Source organism: Carettochelys insculpta, chromosome 1 (genome assembly GCF_033958435.1).
Source record: "Carettochelys insculpta isolate YL-2023 chromosome 1, ASM3395843v1, whole genome shotgun sequence".
Taxonomy (NCBI): domain Eukaryota; kingdom Metazoa; phylum Chordata; order Testudines; family Carettochelyidae; genus Carettochelys; species Carettochelys insculpta.
The window spans coordinates 4792849-4813315 of NC_134137.1; the positions used below are offsets into that span (position 1 = coordinate 4792849).

Sequence of the window (20467 nt, forward strand, 5' to 3'; positions counted from 1 at the left end):
ACAGTTATAAATTACCTGGACCGAATGGCCATTCACCCAATGGGTTTGAAAGAACTCAAATATGAAATTGCAGAATTATTAACCGTGATTTGTAACCTATCCTTTAAATCGGTTTCTGTACCCAAGGAGTGGAAGACAGACAACATAACACCAATATTTAAAAGGGGCTCTAGGGGAGCCCTGGCAATTACAGACCAATAAGTCGAACTTCAGTACTGAGCAAATGAGTCGAAACAATAGTAAAGCATAAAATTGTCAGACACGTAGAAGAACATAATTTGTTGGGCAAAAGTCAACATGGTTTCTATAAAGGGAAATCACGTCTTACTAAGCGTACTAAGGGGGATCCAGTTGGTATAGTATGCTCAGATTTCCGGCCTTTGATCAAGTCCATCACAAAAGGCACTTATATAAATTGGGTTGTCATGGGATAAGAGGGACAATTATTTCATGGATTGAGAACTGGTTAAAAGACAGGAAACATAGTGTAGGAATAAATGGTGAATCTTATAAATGGAGAAGGGTAAGAAGTGGTGTTCCCTAAGGGTCAGTCCGAGGACCAATCCTATTCAACTTATTCATAAATGATCTAGAGAAAGGGGTAAGTTGTGAGGTGATAAATTTTGCAGATGATACTAAACTGTTCAAAATAATCAAGGTGAAAGCAGACTGTGAAGAACTTCAGAAAGACCTCACCAGACTGAGTGACTGGACACCAAAATGGCAAATGAAATTTAATGTGGATAAGTGTAAAGTAATGCACATTGGAAAAAAATAACCCCAAGTATACACACAATATGATGGGGGCTGATTTAGCTTCAACTAATCAGGAAAGAGATCTTGGGGTTATCATGGATAGTTCTCTGAAATCATCCATGCAGTGTGCAGTGGCAGTCAAAAAGGCAAACAGGATGTTAGGCATTATTAAAAAAGGGATAGAAAATAAGACAAAGAATATTTTACTGCCCCTTGATAAAACAATGGTACGCCCACATCTTGAGTGCTCTGTACAGATGTGGTCTCCTCACCTCAAAAAAGATATTTTGGCATTAGAAAAAGTTCAGAAAAGGGCAATTAAAATTCATAGGGGTTTGGAACGGGTCCCATATGAGAAGACATTAAAGAGTCTGGGACTTTTCAGTAGAGAAAAGAGGACACTGAGGGGGGATATGGTAGAGGTATATAAAATCATGAGCAGTGTGGAGAGGGTGAATAAAGAGAAGTTATTTGTTGTTCCCATAATATAAGTACTAGAGGACGCCAAATGAAATTAATGAGTAGCAGGTTTAAAACTAAGAAAATACAATTCTTTTTCACACAGCTCACAGTCAACCTGTGGAACTCCTTGCCAGAGGAGGCTGTGAAGGCCAAGACTATAAGAGAGTTCAAAGAAATACTAGATAAATTCATGGAGGTTAGGTCCATAAAAGGGTATCAGCCAGGGGGTAGGACTGGTGGCCCTGGCTTCTGTTCGTCAGAGGCTGGAGATGTATGGCAGGAGACAAGTTGCTTAATCATTGTCTTAGGTCCACACCCTCTGGGGCACTGGTACTGGCCACTGTCAGCAGACAGGACGCTGAGCTAGATGGACATTTGGTCTGACCCAGTAACGGCCATCCTTATGTTCTCATGTTCTTATCGGCCCAGTCAGGGTTCACATTCCAGAGTTGGTTTTCAATCACCTAGTGGGGATGCATGAAATTAAACTATCAGGGGTTGACAGTCGACCTCTGTACTCCTCATTCTTGCAAGAAGGAAGGGAAGGCCTGTTGATCTCTCTCAGTGAGCATAGCCAGATAGGTCATTTATGTTTATTCCAGCTACACAATTGCCATAGCTGGAATTGCAAATCTAGGATCCTCTTTAAGATCGAGTGTAGACCCATCCTCAGGCAGACCAAGCTCACATGCAGAATGGGACCCACCTGACTTTTTCACCACCTCATTGGCCTGCCTGTCTTGTCAATCAGTCTACCCAGTAGCACTGGCATCTCCCCACAGCTCCTGAGACCTGTCAGTCTCAGAGTCCTGGTGTTCATCTGAGCTTTCATGTTGGTACAGGGAGCTGGCCAATCAGAAATCCTCACTAAGTTTCAGTGATGGGCCATGGGTCTCCTTATACAGAGCTCAACCTGCAACTGTGGCAGTTCATAGAAGCCTTCAGTGATCAGGTTGGTGTGTTATTCTCATAAAAAGCACACAGAATATTTTGAGGGCATAAGGCCATGGTTATTAGAAATAGAATTGAGACATGGAAATCAGTATATGCTTTTATAGACACACATAGATGGATGCCAAAGGTTCTGCAGCCGGATTTTATAATGATGAGTCTTTGCTTTTGCTCTGTCAGTTTCAGTGGCCAGCTGAACTGTCACACAAAAAAGGAGGAGCTGGAACCTCTGCTGAATGTGTTTGAAATGCCAGTGCTGACGTAGAAAAAAGCCAAAGCCCCCAACATAGTACACCCTTCTTTAAAGTTTGTGGACGCTCTTGTGTCAAGCAGGGGTTGTTAATTACAAAGTGTTCAAAGTTGCTTCATATTAGGCTCTTTATTTGTAACTATTTTTCTTTTAGCAACAAAGGGTCCTGTGGCACCTTATAGACTAACAGAAAAGTTTTGAGCATGAGCTTTCGTGAGCACAGATTCACTTCATCAGATGCTGGTCTTGGAAATCTGCAGGGCCAGTTATAAATAAGCCAGAGCAAGGCTGGGGATAACAAGGTTAGCTCAGTCAGCAAGGATGAGGCTTACTACCAGCACTGGATCTGGAGGTGTGAACACCAAGGGAGGGAAAGCTGCTTTTGTATTTAGCCAGTCATTCACAGTCTTTGTTTAAGCCTGAGCTGAGGGCGTCGAATTTGCAGATGAATTGTAGCTCCGCAATTTCTCTTTGGAGTCTGGTCCTGAAATTTCTTTGCTGTAGGATAGCTACTTTTAAGTCTGCTACTTTGTGGCCTGGGAGATTGAAGTGCTCTCCTACGGGTTTTTGTATATTGCCATTTCTGATATCTGATTTGTGTGCGTTTATTCTTTTACGTAGAGACTGTCCAGTTTGTCCGGTGTATATAGCAGAGGGGCATTGCTGGCACATGATGGCATAAATTATATTGGTAGATGTGCAGCTGAATGAACCCATGATGGTGTGGCTGACCTGGTTAGGTCCTGTAATTGTGTCGCTGGTGTAGGTATGTGGGCAGAGCTGGCAACGAGGTTTGTTGCGTGGATGGGTCCCTGAGTTAGAGTGACTGTGGTGCGGTGTATAGTTGCTGGTTAGGATTTGCTTCAGGTTGGCAGGTTGTCTGTGGGCAAGGACTGGTCTGCCTCCCAAGGCCTGTGAAAGTGGGGGATCATTGTCAAGGATGGGTTGTAAATCCCTGATGATGCGCTGTAGAGGTTTTAGCTGAGGACTGTAGGTGATGGCTAGTGGTGTTCTGTTGGTTTCTCTCTTGGGCTTGTCCTGTAGTAAGAGGCTTTGTGGCCCACGTCTGGCTCTGTTGATCTGTTTTTTCACTTCCTCAGGTGGGTATTGCAGTTTCAAGAATGCTTGGTAGAGATCCTGTAGGTGTTTGTCTCTGTCGGAGGGGTTGGAGCAAATGCAGTTATATCTTAGTGCTTGGCGACACACCACACAATCCATTATCTACAGCCAAGCACTAAGATATAACTGCATTCGTTCCAACCCCTCTGACAGAGACAAACACCTACAGGATCCCTACCAAGCATTCTTGAAACTCCTCGTAGTGTGCTAGTGTAGACGTAGCCATATGGACATTGGAAAATGTTTAGAAAAAGGCAACACAAATTATTAGGGAGTTTGCATGGGTGCAGCATAAAAAAAGATGAAGAAATGGGACTTTTGCTTAGAAAAAAGAAGACGAAGGGACGATATGATAGAGGTCTATAAAATCATGACTGGTGTGGAAAAGGTGAAGGAGGAAAAGTTATTTACTTGTTCCCACAACATAAGAACTAGGGGTCACCAAATGAAATTAATGGGTAGCGGTTTTAAAACTAAGAAAAGGAAATTTTTCTTTGCGCAGCTCAAAGTAAGCCTGTGGAACTCCTTGCCAGAGGATGCTGTGAAGATCCAGGAACGTAATAAAGTTCTAAAAAAAACTAGCTAAATTCATGGAGGTTTGGTCCATTAATGCCTATTAGCCAGGATGGGTAGGAATGGTATCTCTAGCTCTGTTTTTCAGAGGCTGGAATGGAGTAACTGGAGAGGGATCACTCAATAACTATCTGCTCTGTTCACTTCCTCTGGGGCACTTAGTATTGTCCACTGTCACAAGACAGGACACTGGGTTAGATAGACCTTTGGTATGACCTGGTGTGGATGTTCTTCTATTCTTATGTCTGTTGCCCCGATGCTGAATTTCTTGGTGATCTTGGTTCATTCATGTAACCCAGGACTCAGTTTGCTTTTCTGTATTATGGGGATATGTTCATAGTGACTTTCCTTTGATTGGTGATTTGAAGACCTCTCAGGCAAAAGTGCTGCACAGGGTGATGATAGTGATGAGAATTATTAATTGTGTGTTACCTCAGTCATCTTTCTCCATTTTTTCAGTCAAGTATCTGTCCAGCCGTGTTGGGCAATTACAGGGTCTTAGGCTCTATGGAATTGTAGGCATTATCCCCAGCTTTTTTTGCTAATTAACTGACATGTTTACATATACATAAGCATGCACGGCAGCTAATTCCTCCCTGACTCTGCACAGAGCCCAAGAGTTCTTGTCTTCCTTTGGGAATTTCCCATAACTGCTTTTTTTAACTCCTAAAGCTTGAAAAAGAGGGCAGAAGTGCAAACAGGGCTGTCTCCAGCCTGTTTACATCCAGATCCCTCCTTCCCACTGGGATTTCACAGAGCTGTACTATAAACAGGGCACACTGGTGTGTCAGCTCTCGGATGGAGTGTGTCAGGATACGCTGGGTTCAGAGAAATGTGGGACAGGGTGATGTGAGGGATGGCACCAGTGTCTCTAATCTCACAGGAATCCATCTCCTCCTGAAAATCACTTGCTGAACAGAGCTGGTGCAAGGTGAGTGTGATGAGATAGGGAGTAAGTCTATGGTCCTGTTCACTCTGCACAGCCATTGAACATCCCAGGGCTTATGCCCCAGGGGCTGAGTTTGCTTCAGTATCACTTTTAAGTGTTCCCTCACCCGCTTCTGCAGGGTGATATTCTCCAGTGCCAAAGCGGCTGTAGTACAGTGGCACGGGGGAGATCCTCCAGGACAGAAGGTGTTCGTACACTGTACAAGACTACATGTTTTTTGTCCATGTCCTTACTTTGCTCAGGCCTCACGACAGCAAAACTTCTCTTTGAGGAAAAAGTGAATACAGATCTTGGGGGACAGCTGAGTGCTAATATGCAGAGGCAGTTGACTTGTCCTCTTGCATTGCAGGGCTCTGGCTATTTATGGTGTGGGAGGAAAAAGGAATACAGGGACAATCGTGTGACTTTTCTTTGGTGGAGACTATGGAGGACAAAGGACTTAGTCATGGAACAATTATAATAATGAAACAATTATTAGAATTTCTCTTCATGGGCCTCTCCTAGCTTAATTTGAGAAGTCAGATGAGCTGTTCTGCTGTAAACTTTTAAAACACAACACAGCAGGAACCGAAACCCCATATGGGAAATTTCAGTCCAAAAGCTTAGTCTGGTAAACTTATAAGCCATTGGAAACAAGGTTTTCTCATTGAAGTTGTCAGTCCATCTGTTAATCCATTTCAAGTCCTTTGCTGCAATAATGTCTGTAGCCAGAAGTTCCAGGGGACAGATGTGCATTGTGCAAACAATTTCTTTCTTCAGTGTTACCTGTTCAGATAAGCAATGTTGTTGAATGTTCTTGTGTTCACATGTCATGAGACAGAATAACTGTAAAAGTAGACATTTGATCCAGTTTCTTTACTGATAGACTCGTAAAATTCAAGGCCAAAAGGAACCATTCAGTCTTTCAACCTGAGCTGCTCTATAACACCAGGATTACCATATACGGAGTATGGAACAGGTTTTAGTAAGGGTGTTTGTTCGTAATTCATTTATCTGAAAAAAATATAATTGCCGTTTTTCAGTGTGTGAAGAGCAGCCACAGGCTACTTCCCTGATGAGAACCTGAGCATGCACAGGAAGTCAGGAGAACATAAGGTGCAAGCAGGACACACTGTTTTCCTTCAGAACTGGACACCTTCTTCCCTCTTCCATGTCAGATTTCAACACAACTGACCTCACCAACCCCTCCACCTTCATCCTGCTGGGCATTCCTGGCCTGGAGGCAGCTCATGGATGGATTTCCATCCCCTTCTGCATAATGTACTTCATAGACATCCTGGGGAACTTCGCTATCCTGTTCATTGTGAAGAGGGAGCCGAGTCTCCATGAACCCATGTACTATTTCCTCTGCATGCTGTCCACCAGCGACTTGATCCTGTCCACATCCACCATGCCAAAAACTCTGAGCATCTTCTGGTTCAATATCGGGGAGATCAATTTCAATGCCTGCCTCACCCAGATGTTCTTCATTCACTGCTTCTTAGCGATGGGGTCTGGGATCTTCGTAGCGATGGCTTTGGATCGCTACGTGGCCATATGTGATCCCCTGAGACATTCTATGGTCCTCACAAATCCAGTGGTAGCCAAGATCGGTCTGGCCGTGGCACTGCGCAGCAGCATTCTTGCATTGCCCACTCCCTTCCTGGCAAGATGGTGGCCATATTGCAGAGCCAACATTATCTCCCATACGCACTGCGAGCACATGGCTGTGGTGAAGCTGGCTTGCGCCGACACCCGCATCAGTAGTTACTACGGTCTCTCTGCAGCGTTCTTAGTGACTGGACTGGATGTAATTTTTATTGCTCTGTCCTATTCCCAGATCCTCAGGGCCGTCTTCAGCCTCCCCACAAAGGACAGCCAGATCAAGACTTTTGGGACATGTGGCTCCCACCTCTGTTCCATTTTAGCCTTTTACATCCCAGCTCTCTTCTCCTTCATTACTCACCGGTTTGGCCACAACGTGCCCTTGCTTTTCCACGTGCTCTTAGCCAACACGTACCTCCTGGTGCCACCCATGTTAAACCCCATCATCTATGGGGTGAGGACCAGACAGATCCGGCATAGGTTGCTCCATCTCTTTGCTCCTAAAGAGACATAAAGTTTTTTCCTGGTTGTCAGACAAAGCTCTGTGAAAGCCTGGGTGGTGACATTATGAAGGACCTTCTCCTCTAAGTCACTTACTGGACAGTGAAAGAGACATTAAATCCCTTCTGGCCAAACAATGGATATTTGAGCATGACAAATTATATAATCATTCTCTGTCCAGCTCATTATCTCATAGATTTGCTACGTCTCTAATTGCTGGCAAGTGGACTGTGAAGTTGTGCGCACAATCCCATCTCTTTAGCCAAGGCTCGACCCTTTCTTCATGCTCCATTCACATCTCCTGCATCATTGTTTTCCACAATGCATTTAATTGCCCCATGTTGGTGCCGGCAGATTGCATTTGCTCGTTAAACATGTCCTCTTGGTTATGTTTTCCCTTTCACCTTTAGATCTGTAAAATCCAAAGAGTAGGAAAAACAAGGAAAGCGGGCAACAGACTCACTGTTGCGCCAGCTGTAATAACAAATAATAATGACAGACTTTAGAGCAGATACATTTCAGAAAGAAGAAAAAGTGGAGGGCAGACTTTATAGATGATACATTGTAGAATGCGGAACTTAATCTCTTACCATAATAGACCCTCTGTCCCAAACAATAAGCATGTGGTAGGAACAAGGTCAAAGTATATTTTTAAGTGCCTATAGGCTAGGTATCAGGCGCAACACACAGCTCTGATGGGAGCAGCTGGACTCTGTGTGGTAAAGAACAGGTTGAGCCTTTTGCTATTTTGATTCCATTTTGAAAACGTGCAAGACACAGTGCCTTCAAATTGAATAATAACAGAGAGGGAGCCGCGCTAGTCTATATGCTACCAAAACAAAAATGCAGTCCAGTAGCACTTTAAAGACTAACAAAATAATTTATTGGGTGATGAACTTTGGTGGGAAAGACCCACTTCTTCAGCCCATAGCCAGACCAGAACAGACTCAATATTTAAGGCACAGAGAACCAAAAATAGTAATCAAGGTTGACAAATCAGAACAGAAATTATCAAGGTGAGCAAATCAGAGAGCAGAGGGGGAGGGACAATCAAGAATTAGATTAATCTAAGTATGCAAAAGAGCCCCTATATTGACCCAGGGTAATTTTTTTTTTCTGATTTGTCAGTCTTAATTACTATTTTTCATTCTCTGTGCCTTAAATATTGAGTCTGTTCTGGTCTGGCTCTGGTCTGAAGAAGTGGGTCTGTGTCAGGAAAGCTCGTCACCTAATAAATTCTTTTGTTAGTCTTTAAAGCGCTACTTGACTGCTCTTTTGTCCTCAAATTGCCGCTCCCATGGCTAGGCTGTTTACACTTGCAAATGGAGGGGAGGGAAATTGCAAGGACTGTGCCAGGGGAGGAAAGGGGCCAGTGGTTTTGGCAGTGCACAGGCTCAAGCAGTTACTGTGTATTTGCCACCCCCCAGTTTGCTGGGAGAAAGCAACTCTCCCTTCCCACAGGGGCCTGCTGGGGGTGGTGGCAGCAAACCAGTCTTTGTTGGAGATGAGCAAATGCAGACAGAAGATACCTGCACTCAAACTGGCCCTACTTTGAACTGATACCTACAGACTCTGGAAGGAGAGCCCAGGGCCTGCAAAAGAAGGGAGACTTGCCAGGAGATGGCCAAAAATATAACTGGCCCCAAACAAGAATGAGATAAATTCTGGAGGGCAAGACCTTTGGTGCCTCCTAGCTGAGATGGCTGGAGGTGTAACCCCATGCACCGAGTGCCTCTACGTATCTGACTGCCAGGAGATGGATCGCTCACTGGTTGTCTGTGCTGTCTCCTCCCTCTGCAGTGTCTGGCATTGCCCACCGCTTGAAGACAGGAACCTGGGTGAGAGGGACCCCTGGTCTGACCCAGGATGGTTGTTATCATGTGCTTATATATTCTCAAGGTGCAACCTGCAGCCTATAAGGAGATGTATGGGATTTATCGCTTGTAAGCCCGCATGAAGGTGATCTGTCTTTCCTTAATTTTGTTGGTTTATTCCACCTTGGCAGCCATGCAAGGGCCCCAAAAGGGTCGTACTCTATCAGAGGTTAAGCTTTAGCTTTTGTGTCTGTGCGTGTGTTACATTTAGGTAGGTGTTAATATGCAGCAATTTACAGACCCATATCTTAGTAAGTGTGCACATATCTGACTTTCCAGCTTGGCTGTTTTACCTGCAAAAGGATCAGTGTGCTGACCTAAAAGGCAGCATTTGCCTTGTGTGTTAGCATCAGGTGACAAAAATATATTGCCCTGGATAAAACCGTCATCCTCTTTACCACAAGGTTGACGCAAAGGTCACTAAAAGTCAGCTGGTGGTGTTTCTCGTTATTTTAACCTCAGGGGCCCATTTTTAGGAATTTGTTCACAAGCTCGCGAAGTGAGAGTTTAGGTGCATTTAAAGAGATGTCTTTGTGGAATCCCCAATCAGACTTGGAAGTCTGGTTTTGTTTTTTGGGGGTTGTGCCGGAGGACACAGAGAGGCCTATAACACCCCGCAATGGCCAGCGTAAGGTAGAATTTCACCAAGGGTTTCTAAAACTCTTCTGAGACCTCTCTAAAATGCTTTCCCCCTTCTGCCACTAGTCATCTTTCCTTAAATCTTTAACGTTTCCTCTATGATAGATCTCTTGCACCTCTCACCACCAGCAGAGCGGAGCAGGACCTTCAACTTCTTGGGTGCTCAGAAGGGAGCGGGACTACGGTGCATAGGCACAGATGTCACTGACTCCTCAAAGTCCATGTGTGTCTCTAACCAGGCCAATCTGGTCAGTAGGCGAAAAAGATCTCAGATGTTTGATTGTGTAACATTCCACTACTGACTGTAATAAAATCGTGCTGCTATGATATTGTTCTCAGTGGCTGTGTGATTACTGTAGGTCCCTGACCTACCTCCAGACAATGGCCTCTTTTAGCTCTTATTAGCTGTAATCCTGAGTGGAAGACGAAGCTAGAGATGTTTAGATCAGAATAGTGAGTCATTACCCGCATGAATATTCCTGTCTGTATTCCTAACTCCGGTCAACAGACTGAAATCCGAGATTTTGTAGCCATGTGGGAGAGTGTACCAACAAACTGATGAACACATGAAAAACAAGGCCAAAGCAGACAGAACCGCTGAAAGGCACGTTATTTACTTGTTCCCATAACATAAGAATTAGAGGACACCGAATGAAATTAATGGGTAGCAGGTTCAAAACTCATAACAGAAAGATTTTCTTCACACAGTGCACAGTCAACCTGTGGAACTCTTTACCAGAGGACGCTGTGAAGGCCAGGACTCTAACAGAGTTTAAAAAAGAGCTCGATAAATATTTGGAGGTTAGGTCCATAGATGGCTATGAGCAAGGGGTAAGGTTTGGTGACTAGCCTTTTGTCGAAGGCAGGAGATGGATGGCAGGAGACAAATTGCTTGATCATTGTCTTTGGTTCACCTCCTCTGGGACACCTGGCATTGGCTACTGTTGGCAGACAGGATACTGGGCTAGATGGACCTTTGGTCTGACCCAGTATGGCCGTTCTTATGTTCTTAAGGAGTGAGGGAGGGCTGAGGACCAGGCCAAACAGGACTCCCGCTCAGGAGATAAAACCTACTCCAGGGGGAAGAAGCTTGCCCAGAAGAGTCCAAGGGAAAGAGGGGAGAAGAGATGTCAGGTTCTAACTAACCTTGTCCAGAGCTGCCCTGTCAATTCAGTGAGAGCGAGCGTGGTCCCAGAAGAGCAGCCAGCACTGTAGTCATGGAGGGTGATCTGTGTGACACAGCTTGCTCATGCAGAGTTCACAACAGTGACTATTGGGTTCACTCCTCATGCACTAGTGCCTGGCAGGTCACTGCTGACTGGGCACAGAAAAGCCCCATGGGGGAGTGAGGGGAGAACTCAGAAGTTTATGGGACTTTCTGGGTTGGAGGAAACCTGGCCAGAGCATGTCCTAGTCAGCTCCAAGTGAAAGAACACCTGAAGGACAGGCATTAGGGCCCTGCCCCCTAGAATGGCAACATCAGAAAGGTGCCTGAGCACCAAGGGGGAGAACTTTGACCCCAGAGGGGGTCACTGGTGCACCATACCCTGAAACTGAGACAGGATTAATGGGGAGCTTTCCTTGCAGTCTTAGAGCCATAAAGTTATAAGGAAGCACAAGGGTTTGCTAGTTTCACCCTGTAGTTAACTGGGAGCTGCATCTGCAGGTTTGAGCCTGGGCCTATGATCAGAGCCAGAGACACCATTTTCAGAATGGTGGGGTGGGGGGGGTCTAGGCCTTCCCTTGCTTCATACCCGATGTCTGTTCAACACGCACGCCCTCGCTCCACACTCAGATCACAGCCACCAGGAAGCTCGAGTGAGGAATGAGTTGTGTGCTGCTCCTAACTTCCACCTTTGGAGCTGGGAGTTAGTCTGTGAACAGAGGCAATGGGATTCACACAGTGAAAGGCTTGTCATTAAGTTAGTTAACGGTTCTAGCAAAAATTTCAGAAGAAACAAAGCTACTCAGTAGAGTTAAGTGCAAAGCTAACTGGAAGAGCTACTACAGGATATGACAGGACTGAGTGAGTGGGCAACACAGGGGCAGAGGGAATTAATTCAGAGAAATGCACGTGGTAAAATATAATCATAGAATGGTAGGGCTGGAAGGGATCTCATAGAATCATAGAATCATAGAACACTAGGACTGGAAGGGGCCTCGAGAGGCCATCGAGTCCAGTCCACTGCCCCGACGGCAGGACCGACCACTATCTACACCATCCCTCATAGATGTCTATCTAATCCGTTCTTAAATATCTCCAGCAAGGGAGATTCCACAACCTCCCTTGGCAACTTATTCCAGTACTTGACCACCCTGACAGTTAGGAACTTTTTCCTAATGTCCAACCTAAACTTCCCTTGCTGCAGTTTAAGTCCATTGCCTCTTGTTCTCTCCTCAGAGGCCAAGAAGAACAAGTTTTCTCCCTCCTCCTTATGACACCTTTTAAGATATCTGAAAACTGCTATCATGTCCCCCCTCAATCTTCTTTTTTCCAAGCTAAACAAGCCCAATTCTTTCAGCCTTTCTTCATAAGTCATGTTCTCCAGACCTTTTATCATTCTAGTTGCTCTTCTCTGGACCTTCTCTAATTTCTCCACATCTTTCTTGAATTGGGGTGCCCAGAACTGGACACAATATTCCAGCTGAGGTCTAACCAGCGCAGAGTAGAGCGGTAGAGGTCATCAAGTCCAGAACCCTGCCTAAAGCGGGATCAACCCCAACTGAATCATCCCAGCCAGGGCTATATCAAGTCGGGACTTAAAAACCTCTAGGGATGGAGATTCCACCACCTCTCTAGGTAAATTGTTCCAGTGCTTCACCACCCGCCTGGTGAAATAGTTTTTCCTAATATCCAACTTACACCTCCCCCTCTGTAACTTCAGATTATTGCTCCTTGTCACTACAGAGAATAGCCGCTCTCCATCCTCTGTAGAGCCCCGCTTCAAGAAATTAAAGGCTGCTATCAAATCACCTCTTCATCTTCTCTTCTGCAAACTAAATAAGCCCAAATCCCTCAGCCTGTCCTCATAGGTCATGTGCTCCAGCCACTTCATCATTTTCATTGCCCTCCTCTAAACCTGCTCCAATGCATCCACATTCTTTCTGTACTGGAGGGCCCCAGAACTGGAGGCAATACTCCAGATGTGGCCTGACCAGTGCTGAGTAGAGGGGAATAATGACGTCTATAGATCTGCTGGAAATGCTACTCTTAATGCACCCTAATATGCCAGCTGCCCAGCGCTCACAAGGCAGGCGTTAAAGCAGGCCAGAAGAAGGCTGGTCAAAATTTTTCCAATCAGGTCACGGCTCACAGGGACAGAATCCACGAGCAGCTTGCTAGGGCAGCCCTGGCGTGAGCAGCTGCTGAGCAGAGCTGAGGGCAGTTGGGCCATGACCAGCGAGGAGGAAGTACTGGCTTCCAGGGAGAGGCACATTGGTGGAGCTGGAAATAAGCTCTTACCAGATCTCTAACAAGCTGAGGCTTAGACACAAGGGCGAAGAAAGTGCAAAGGCTATGGGAAAGTGTCCCAAGGAAAATGAGGGCATACAATGGTCATGAAGACAGGCAGGACAAAGCTGCTGCCAGAGGGTCCCTGAGCTGAGACCCAGAGTAGTGGGTGGGCATCCCACACTTCCCTTTGCACCACGCATTGTCACTAGGGACGTGGCCTTCACACACTGTGGCTGGGCCCAGCGTCAGAGGAGTGGACACTGCAGCTGCAGTTGACCACAGTCACAGGAGAGGGCAGAACAGAGGTGTGGCCACTGCCCGAGGATGCTGTCCTGAGGAGGCTGCCACAATCCGGGGGGTGGGGAGGGGCAAGGTGGGCCCAGAGCTAGAGGGTAGAGGCAGTGGAGCAATAACAAGCAAGACACTGACCATAATACTGCAAGCTCAACAGACAGTGCTAATTCCCAGTGTGACCTGGTGGGACGATCCTACTGCACGCAACTGTGTATAGAGAAGGATGGAGACTAAATTAATCTGGTACCATTCAAACCGAGATCCTGGAATCACTGTGGTTCTCCGACAGATGCATTCAATGAAAAGCTGAGAGAGTGTTGGGAATCAATAGGAAAAGGACACGTAATGAGAAAGAAATTATCTTATCCCCTTTACATAGATCTATGGTACCACAACACAATGAATATTATTTGGTAAAGCAATTGAAAAGAGGCTATATTGTCTTTGGGGAAAGGTACAGAGAAGGGCAACACTGGAAAAGCTTCTGTATCTGGAGAGATTAAAAAGACTTATGTGTTTCAGCTTGGAAAAGGGATGACTAAGCAGAGCACACGAGAGGTCCATAAAATCATGAATGGCACGGAAAACTCGAATAAGGAAACATTCTTCACTTCTTTGCATTGCATAAGAACTAGGGGTCACCCAGCACATTAAACGGGCAGAACATATAAAACAAACAAGCAAGCAATGACGTCCCTTCACAGTCTATCTGTCAGACTCTTGGGCAGGTGGTACAGAACGTCCAATGTGGGTTTCACTAAGAAGTCACTAGTGTGGTGTCCTGTGAGGGCTCTTGCCCTGTTCAATATTGATATCTGTTCGGTGGCCTGTGTGTGCTCCTCTGGATATTATGCTAACTCTACCAACACAGTGAGCACAGTAGAGTCCAAAAGAGCTCCCAGCAGCTAAATACTCAGACAAGGACTGCCGGCAGTGGGCCAGATGCATTGTAAACCAAGGTCAGTAACAGCAACTGGTAGACTCTACAAGGCCACTAGGAATGTGAGCCTGTGACACTGGACTCAGCTCAGTCACTGATGGGGATGCAGTGCTCGGCCCTAGGCTGGACAAAGACAACTCCTTGCGGTTACGTTGTTATACACAGGTACAGGCATGTTATCCATCACCCCGATGTACCACATTGCTGTTCTCTGACCTTATCCAGACACCACCTATTACCTTCTACATGGGGTTTTGATCACTATCAATCACGTTGTCAGTGTAGACCTTCTCCTGCACCTGGGTTGGTGTGTTCCGTTATTTGTGCCATGCATGTTCATGCCATGATGCTTCTCAAGGGGACATTACACCTATCTCATTGAGTCCAGTCCCCTGCACTCACAGCAGGAACTACCACCACCCCTGGCAGATTTTTAATATGAATCTATTTGCCCTAGATCCCTAAGCGGCTCCCTCAGGGACTGAGCTGGCAACCTGAGGTGTAACAGGCCAATGCTCAAACCACCAAACATTCCCTCCCCACCCCCTAAGGGCTAGACTCTGTTTCCATATCGCAGAAATGCCCTTATATCCTGTGCTCACTACCTGTTTGGTGTGAGTTTCTCTGCAATATCAGCTCTGTTCATGCAAGCATTGTGAGAAAGATGAATCATGGGCCCTGTGCATTTGGTTTTATCTCCTCAGTCCAGGTCCACTGAAACTACAAGTTCAGGCCTGTCTCCTGGACATTACTAAGTCCCCTGGAATGGCTGAGCAATTCCCTTGGTGTGGCCTCATGCAGGTGTGTCATTAATCTAAGACCAAGAGTGCCAGGAAAAATGCTTCAGTTCCTTTGTTAGTCAAGAGATGGAGCAGCCTCTCTCTGGTCTGTCTGCTCCTAACCCCGTAGATGATGGCTTTTAGCATGGGGGGCACCAGGAGGTACACATTGGCATGGAGAACACGGGAATACAGGGGCACATTCTGACCAAATCACTGTGTAAGTGGGGAGAACACATAGAGGGTGTAAAAGGCTAAGATGGCACAGAAGTGGGAGCTATAGGTCCCAAAAGTCTTAAGCCAGGTGTCCTTTCTAGGGATGCTGAAGATGGCCCTGAAAATCTGGGTATATGATAAAGCTATAAAACATACATCCAGACAGGTCACAAAGAATAACATAAAGAGGCCAGTATCAGAGAGGGAGCTGGGTTAGTCTGTAGCTTCGAGAACAACAAGAAGTCTTGTGACACCTGATAGACTAACATATTTTGGAGCATAAGCTTTCGTGGGCAAAGACCCGCTTCATCAGACGCATGAGCAGGGGGGTGGTTTCAGAGGGGTATTTAAAGAGTGGGGTCCCAGTAAGAGGGAGGGCCAGAGCTGACAAAGTCTATTCAGCAAGGTGGAAATGGCCCAGTATCAACAGCACTTATCAAAAGAGGAAAAAACAAGTCAGATCAGACTGGGGGATATGAGCCTTTGTCAGGGTCTACTGGGGAGATATTAGCACCCAGAGCAGAGAAACTGCCTTTGTAAGCTGCGAGCCACCCCCAGTCTCTGTTTAATCCATGGTTAATGGAATCAAATTTGCAAATAAATTGCAGCTCAGAGATTTCTCTCTCCATTTGATTTTTTAAATTTTTCTGTTTCAGAACTGTCACCCTTAAATCTGCCACTGAGTGTCCAGGGAGATTGAAGTGCTCCCCCACGGGCTTCTGTACATTACCCTTCCTGATGTCTGATTTATGTCCATTTATGCTTTTACGGAGAGACTGTCCAGTTTGGCCAATGTAAATTGCAGTGGCGCATTGCTGGCACATGATTGCGTATATTATATTAGTAGATGTGCAGGTAAAGGAGCCCCCGATGGTACAGTTGGTGTTAGGTCCTGTGATGATGTCACTGGTGTAGATATGTGAGCAGAGTTGGCAGCGAGGACTGTTGCATGGGGCTGGTTCCAGGCCTAGAGTCACTGGTTTGTGATTTGCAGTGGCTGGTGAGGATTTAAGGTTGGCAGGCTGTCTGTAGGCAAGGACAGGTTTGTCTCCCACGGTCTGTGACAGTGAAAGATCATTGCTCAGGATGGGTTGCAGATCACTGATGATGCGCTGGAGAGGCCTTAGGTGGGGGCTTTATGTGATGGTCAGTGGTGTTCTCTTGTTTTCCTCGCGAGGCCTGTCGTGTAGGGTACCCGAAACAGATTGCTAGAGCCAGTCAGTCTTTCCAGGACTGCCCCAGGATTGATGGCTGTAGCCAGACAAAGTCTCCCCCTTACAAACCAGCTTTCTCGTTGCCCCCCCCACTGAGGAGCACACAGGGCACGGAAACGGCTGCTGACAGCACAGTCTTTGATGCCCTCATTGAGGCCCAGATATGCTAGCTCATCGTGACCCTGAGAAGCAGAAAGTACAGATGGAAGGCTAACAGGCCAGACTGTCAACAAGAGGGGGGGGGACCCTCAGGAATCACCCCAGCTGGCATTGATCAATATGATGCACACACACACAATCACCCAGAAGGGGACGTGCCCCGCCTGCACAAAAGAATGTCCTGTACTCCTAAATTGCTTTTCTCTTGTCTTACAAGTGCAAACTAAGTAGAAATGCCCTTGTAACAAACTGGCATCACAAAGACAGACCAGTATGATCTGGCACCATAGATAAGAAAGAGAATACGTAACCCAAAAGGGGTATAAAAGATGGGTCCAGCAGAACTCTAACTTTGAGTGCATTCCACCAACTACCTGCTGGTCAGGTCAGGTGATTGCCTCCCGAGGTCCACTACTGGGGACGCCCAACCTCGTATTCTTCTTTCCGCGGAATTGAGTGACCGATCCGGCTTGGCTACGCTGGTATTGAGAGACGCAGAGAGGGTAAGATACACCCATGCTAGGTCTCTGACTTTTTTTTGTGCACAGCTAAAGGATTAGAGCTCTGTAACTAGTGTCAAGATATCATTGTGTTAGATGGTAACAGATATCTTTGTATTGGATTGTAACGTAACTTGTTAACACCTGTACTTTGCTAGCATATAAGAAGTAAACAATAGCCTTTTGTAACCGTACGCTTATAACTGTAGCTTAATAAACTTGTAATTAGTTAAGATCCAAGCCTAACTATTTTGTTAACCCTTTTGTTACTGCAACACAGCCGGCACAACAAAAGAACTTTAACCGTTTGGTTACTACAGCCTGGCCGTGGGTGAGAGTGCTAGGAGCTGCCTCCTCTAACAGTAAAAAAATGGGTTGCTTAGGACCCATGGGGAGTACCTCACCGCACATTACCTGGCCACCGGCTAACAGATTCTTGGGTTCCCGTCACTGAACTCTTCCAGCTCTTTCGGTTCATGGTGAGAATTCTACAAGGCAGAGCACCAGAAGGAGACTGAAGGAATCCTTGTGTCTAAACCACACAGAGCTGCTGAGTGCACCTGAATTCGAGTTACTGATATGCTGTAAGTGGCAAGAATGGTTTGACCTACATCTGTCACTAAAGGCGGAGTATGGGGAGGTGGGGAGGAGGTGGCTAGGCCTGATTTGGCTAGATTATTATCATCAGAATGTATCGCGGTTTCGAGAGAGCAGGCAACACCCACTTGTGTGCCTGGGTGTCTGATGGGTTTAATATTGAAGGAGACCCTGAGTGGTCATGTTGGCTAGTTGGGAATTCCCCTCCCACCCCTTTGCTGCAGTTCCTTATTTCTAAGGTATGAAGAATGGCAGTGCCTCTACCTGGCTGGCACTCGTATACTCGTATACACTTAAAGGTGTCTTGGGAGCCTCCAGGAATACTTATTTCAGTAAGAATATGGGTTTAACTCCCAAACACCAATTATAAATTACATGCATCTAATTGATCAAAGTAGAACTAACACACACCTTCTCTTAACTTAAGGAAACAGGGTTACAGACTAAACGTGTATAAAATCCATTTATAAAGTACACTGAAATAAATGCTACATATCTCTGTGTGTCAGTCCGAACAAGGCAAGAAGCTGAACAGTCCCCCTGGCTCTGGAGCTGGCCTCTGAACCACTTTGACAGGTACAGATCATTCCAGTCCCTTCTCTGATGGCCCTTTTCAGCCAGTCCTCAGCAGCAGGTTCTACCTTCCAGTAGCAGTTCCTGGACTGGAAAAGGCTCTACATCTGCTCTGCCCATCTGTCCATGTTCTCAGTGTGTTTGATCACAGGCTACAGCAGACCCCCAGCAGCAGCCCTAACATCTCAAAGCATGGAAACCACCATCTTCTCCCCCTGCCTAGAAGAAAAGCCACAGTTACCTTCCTTTTTTTCCAAAGCATCATGGGAGTTGTAGTTAGAAGCTCCTATATGTGGTGGTGGTGGTGGGTGTCTTAGCGGGACCCCTCTGATTTCTCCATTTGGTCTGGCTCCCTATTGCAGTTAATCTAAATAATGGGGCTGCCAATGTAGAGTAGCCTTTGATGTATATTCTGTAGTAGCCAGTGAATCCAAGAAACTGTAACACTTCCTTCCTGTTAGAAGGGACCCTCCAATCTCTCACGTGCTGAATCTTATCTGGATCTGTTGCAATGCCTTGGGAAGATACTATGTTCCCAAGGTAGTGTACCTCTTCTCACAGCACATGACACTTTCTTGGTGCCTCCAGGCACTGTAGATGCTCCGCAAATGTACAGGAAAACACTATGATATCATTGAAGTAAATCAATACTTCTGAGAAGTTTAGATCCCCCAAAACATGTGTCATCAACCTCTGGAAGGTAGCTGGTGCATTTTATAGCCCAAAGGGCATCTGATTACATACAAAGAGTCCCATGGGGGTGGTGAACGCAGTTTTGGGTTTATCTTCCTCTGCCACTTCTACCTGCCACTACCCTGAAGTAAGATCTAGTGTGGAGTAATATCTGGCCCCATCCCAGGGCATCCAGAGCTTCTTCCATAAGAGGCAAGGGAAATGCATTCTGAGTGGTTTTAGCATTTAACTGTCTGTAACCGATGCACACTCTCATAGAGCCAGCTTTCTTCCTGGCTACCACCATTGGTGAAGCATATGGGCTTTGACTTGGTCTGATTGCAACTGCCTCTTCCATCCCCTGCAAGTGCTTGCGGATGTCCTGGTGCTCTGCTGGATGTATCCTCCAATACAGTTGCCTCACAGGAGTAGTATCAATCAGAGGTATCCTCATGTTTGACTGTGGAAGTACACCCCAAGTCAAGGTCATTTTTGGAAAATATATCTGCATGCCGCTTCAACAGTTCTTCTCGCATCCTCAGTTGAGCTGGGTCCTGCACAGTTACCTGACTCAGGTCTACTTCTGGCACTGCAGCATAGGCCTCCGCCTCTTCACTCAGTTCTTGCACTGGAGAGTATTTTAAATTGCTGCTAATGATAGCCATGCTGCAGACCACTGAAGCGGTGGCCAGATGTTGCGTCCTTCTTACTATCGCTGTTGTTTGTCCTACATTCTGTAGATCAACACAAGCCTTCCCATGTTCAACATCCGCTATGCCTTCCTCCATCCTCAGATTCCTTGGGAGATGAATATTAGCATCAGGTTCTACCGGAACGGTGTAAGGTTCCCATCCTGTACCCGAAGGGGCCTTTACAGGTACAGTTTTTCCTTCTCCTGCTCTCAACACTACAGGCTGCTTGCCAATGTATCTTAGGGATTGTATCGCTTGGCCAGAGATCACTTGCTTATAGCCTGCATACCAGGCTGGTGACTTCTCTTTCAAGCAGTCTGGGAATTGGTTGCCCAGTTGGTTAGCTAAATCTTGCCAGCTGGAACAAATGACACTTGTGCCCAACAACACACGGACTCTCTGGCGGTACTTTGTTCCAGGCACCACAACGGCAGGGACTCCCTTGTAGGTTCGGCCAAGGAAAGATAAATCTAGTCTGATAGCTCCTTGATGAGAGACTTCTTGGTCACCACCCACCTCTATTAGGATATCTATGGGCATTGGACCCAACTTGCCCAGGATAGGGTAACGTCTCCAGAAATCCTCTATGATGGTTGTCACCTGTGACCCTGCGTCCATCAGAGCCTTGCACAGAATACCATTCACTTCCACAATTTCCTCGGACAAGGACCCCACCAGGCCAGGATAGTGGTCGGCAGCAGGTTGAAAATACTGGGAAG

At 46.2% G+C, this 20467-nt stretch overlaps 1 protein-coding gene across 1 annotated transcript; it reads left to right on the top strand.

Moving 5' to 3' along the window:
* Positions 1-6210: 6210 nt before the first annotated feature.
* On the top strand, positions 6211-7158 carry LOC142002366 (olfactory receptor 52E8-like). The gene has a single exon (XM_074978434.1). It carries the CDS (start codon positions 6211-6213, stop codon positions 7156-7158), a length of 948 nt encoding a protein of 315 aa, XP_074834535.1.
* The last annotated feature ends 13309 nt before the right edge of the window (positions 7159-20467 follow it).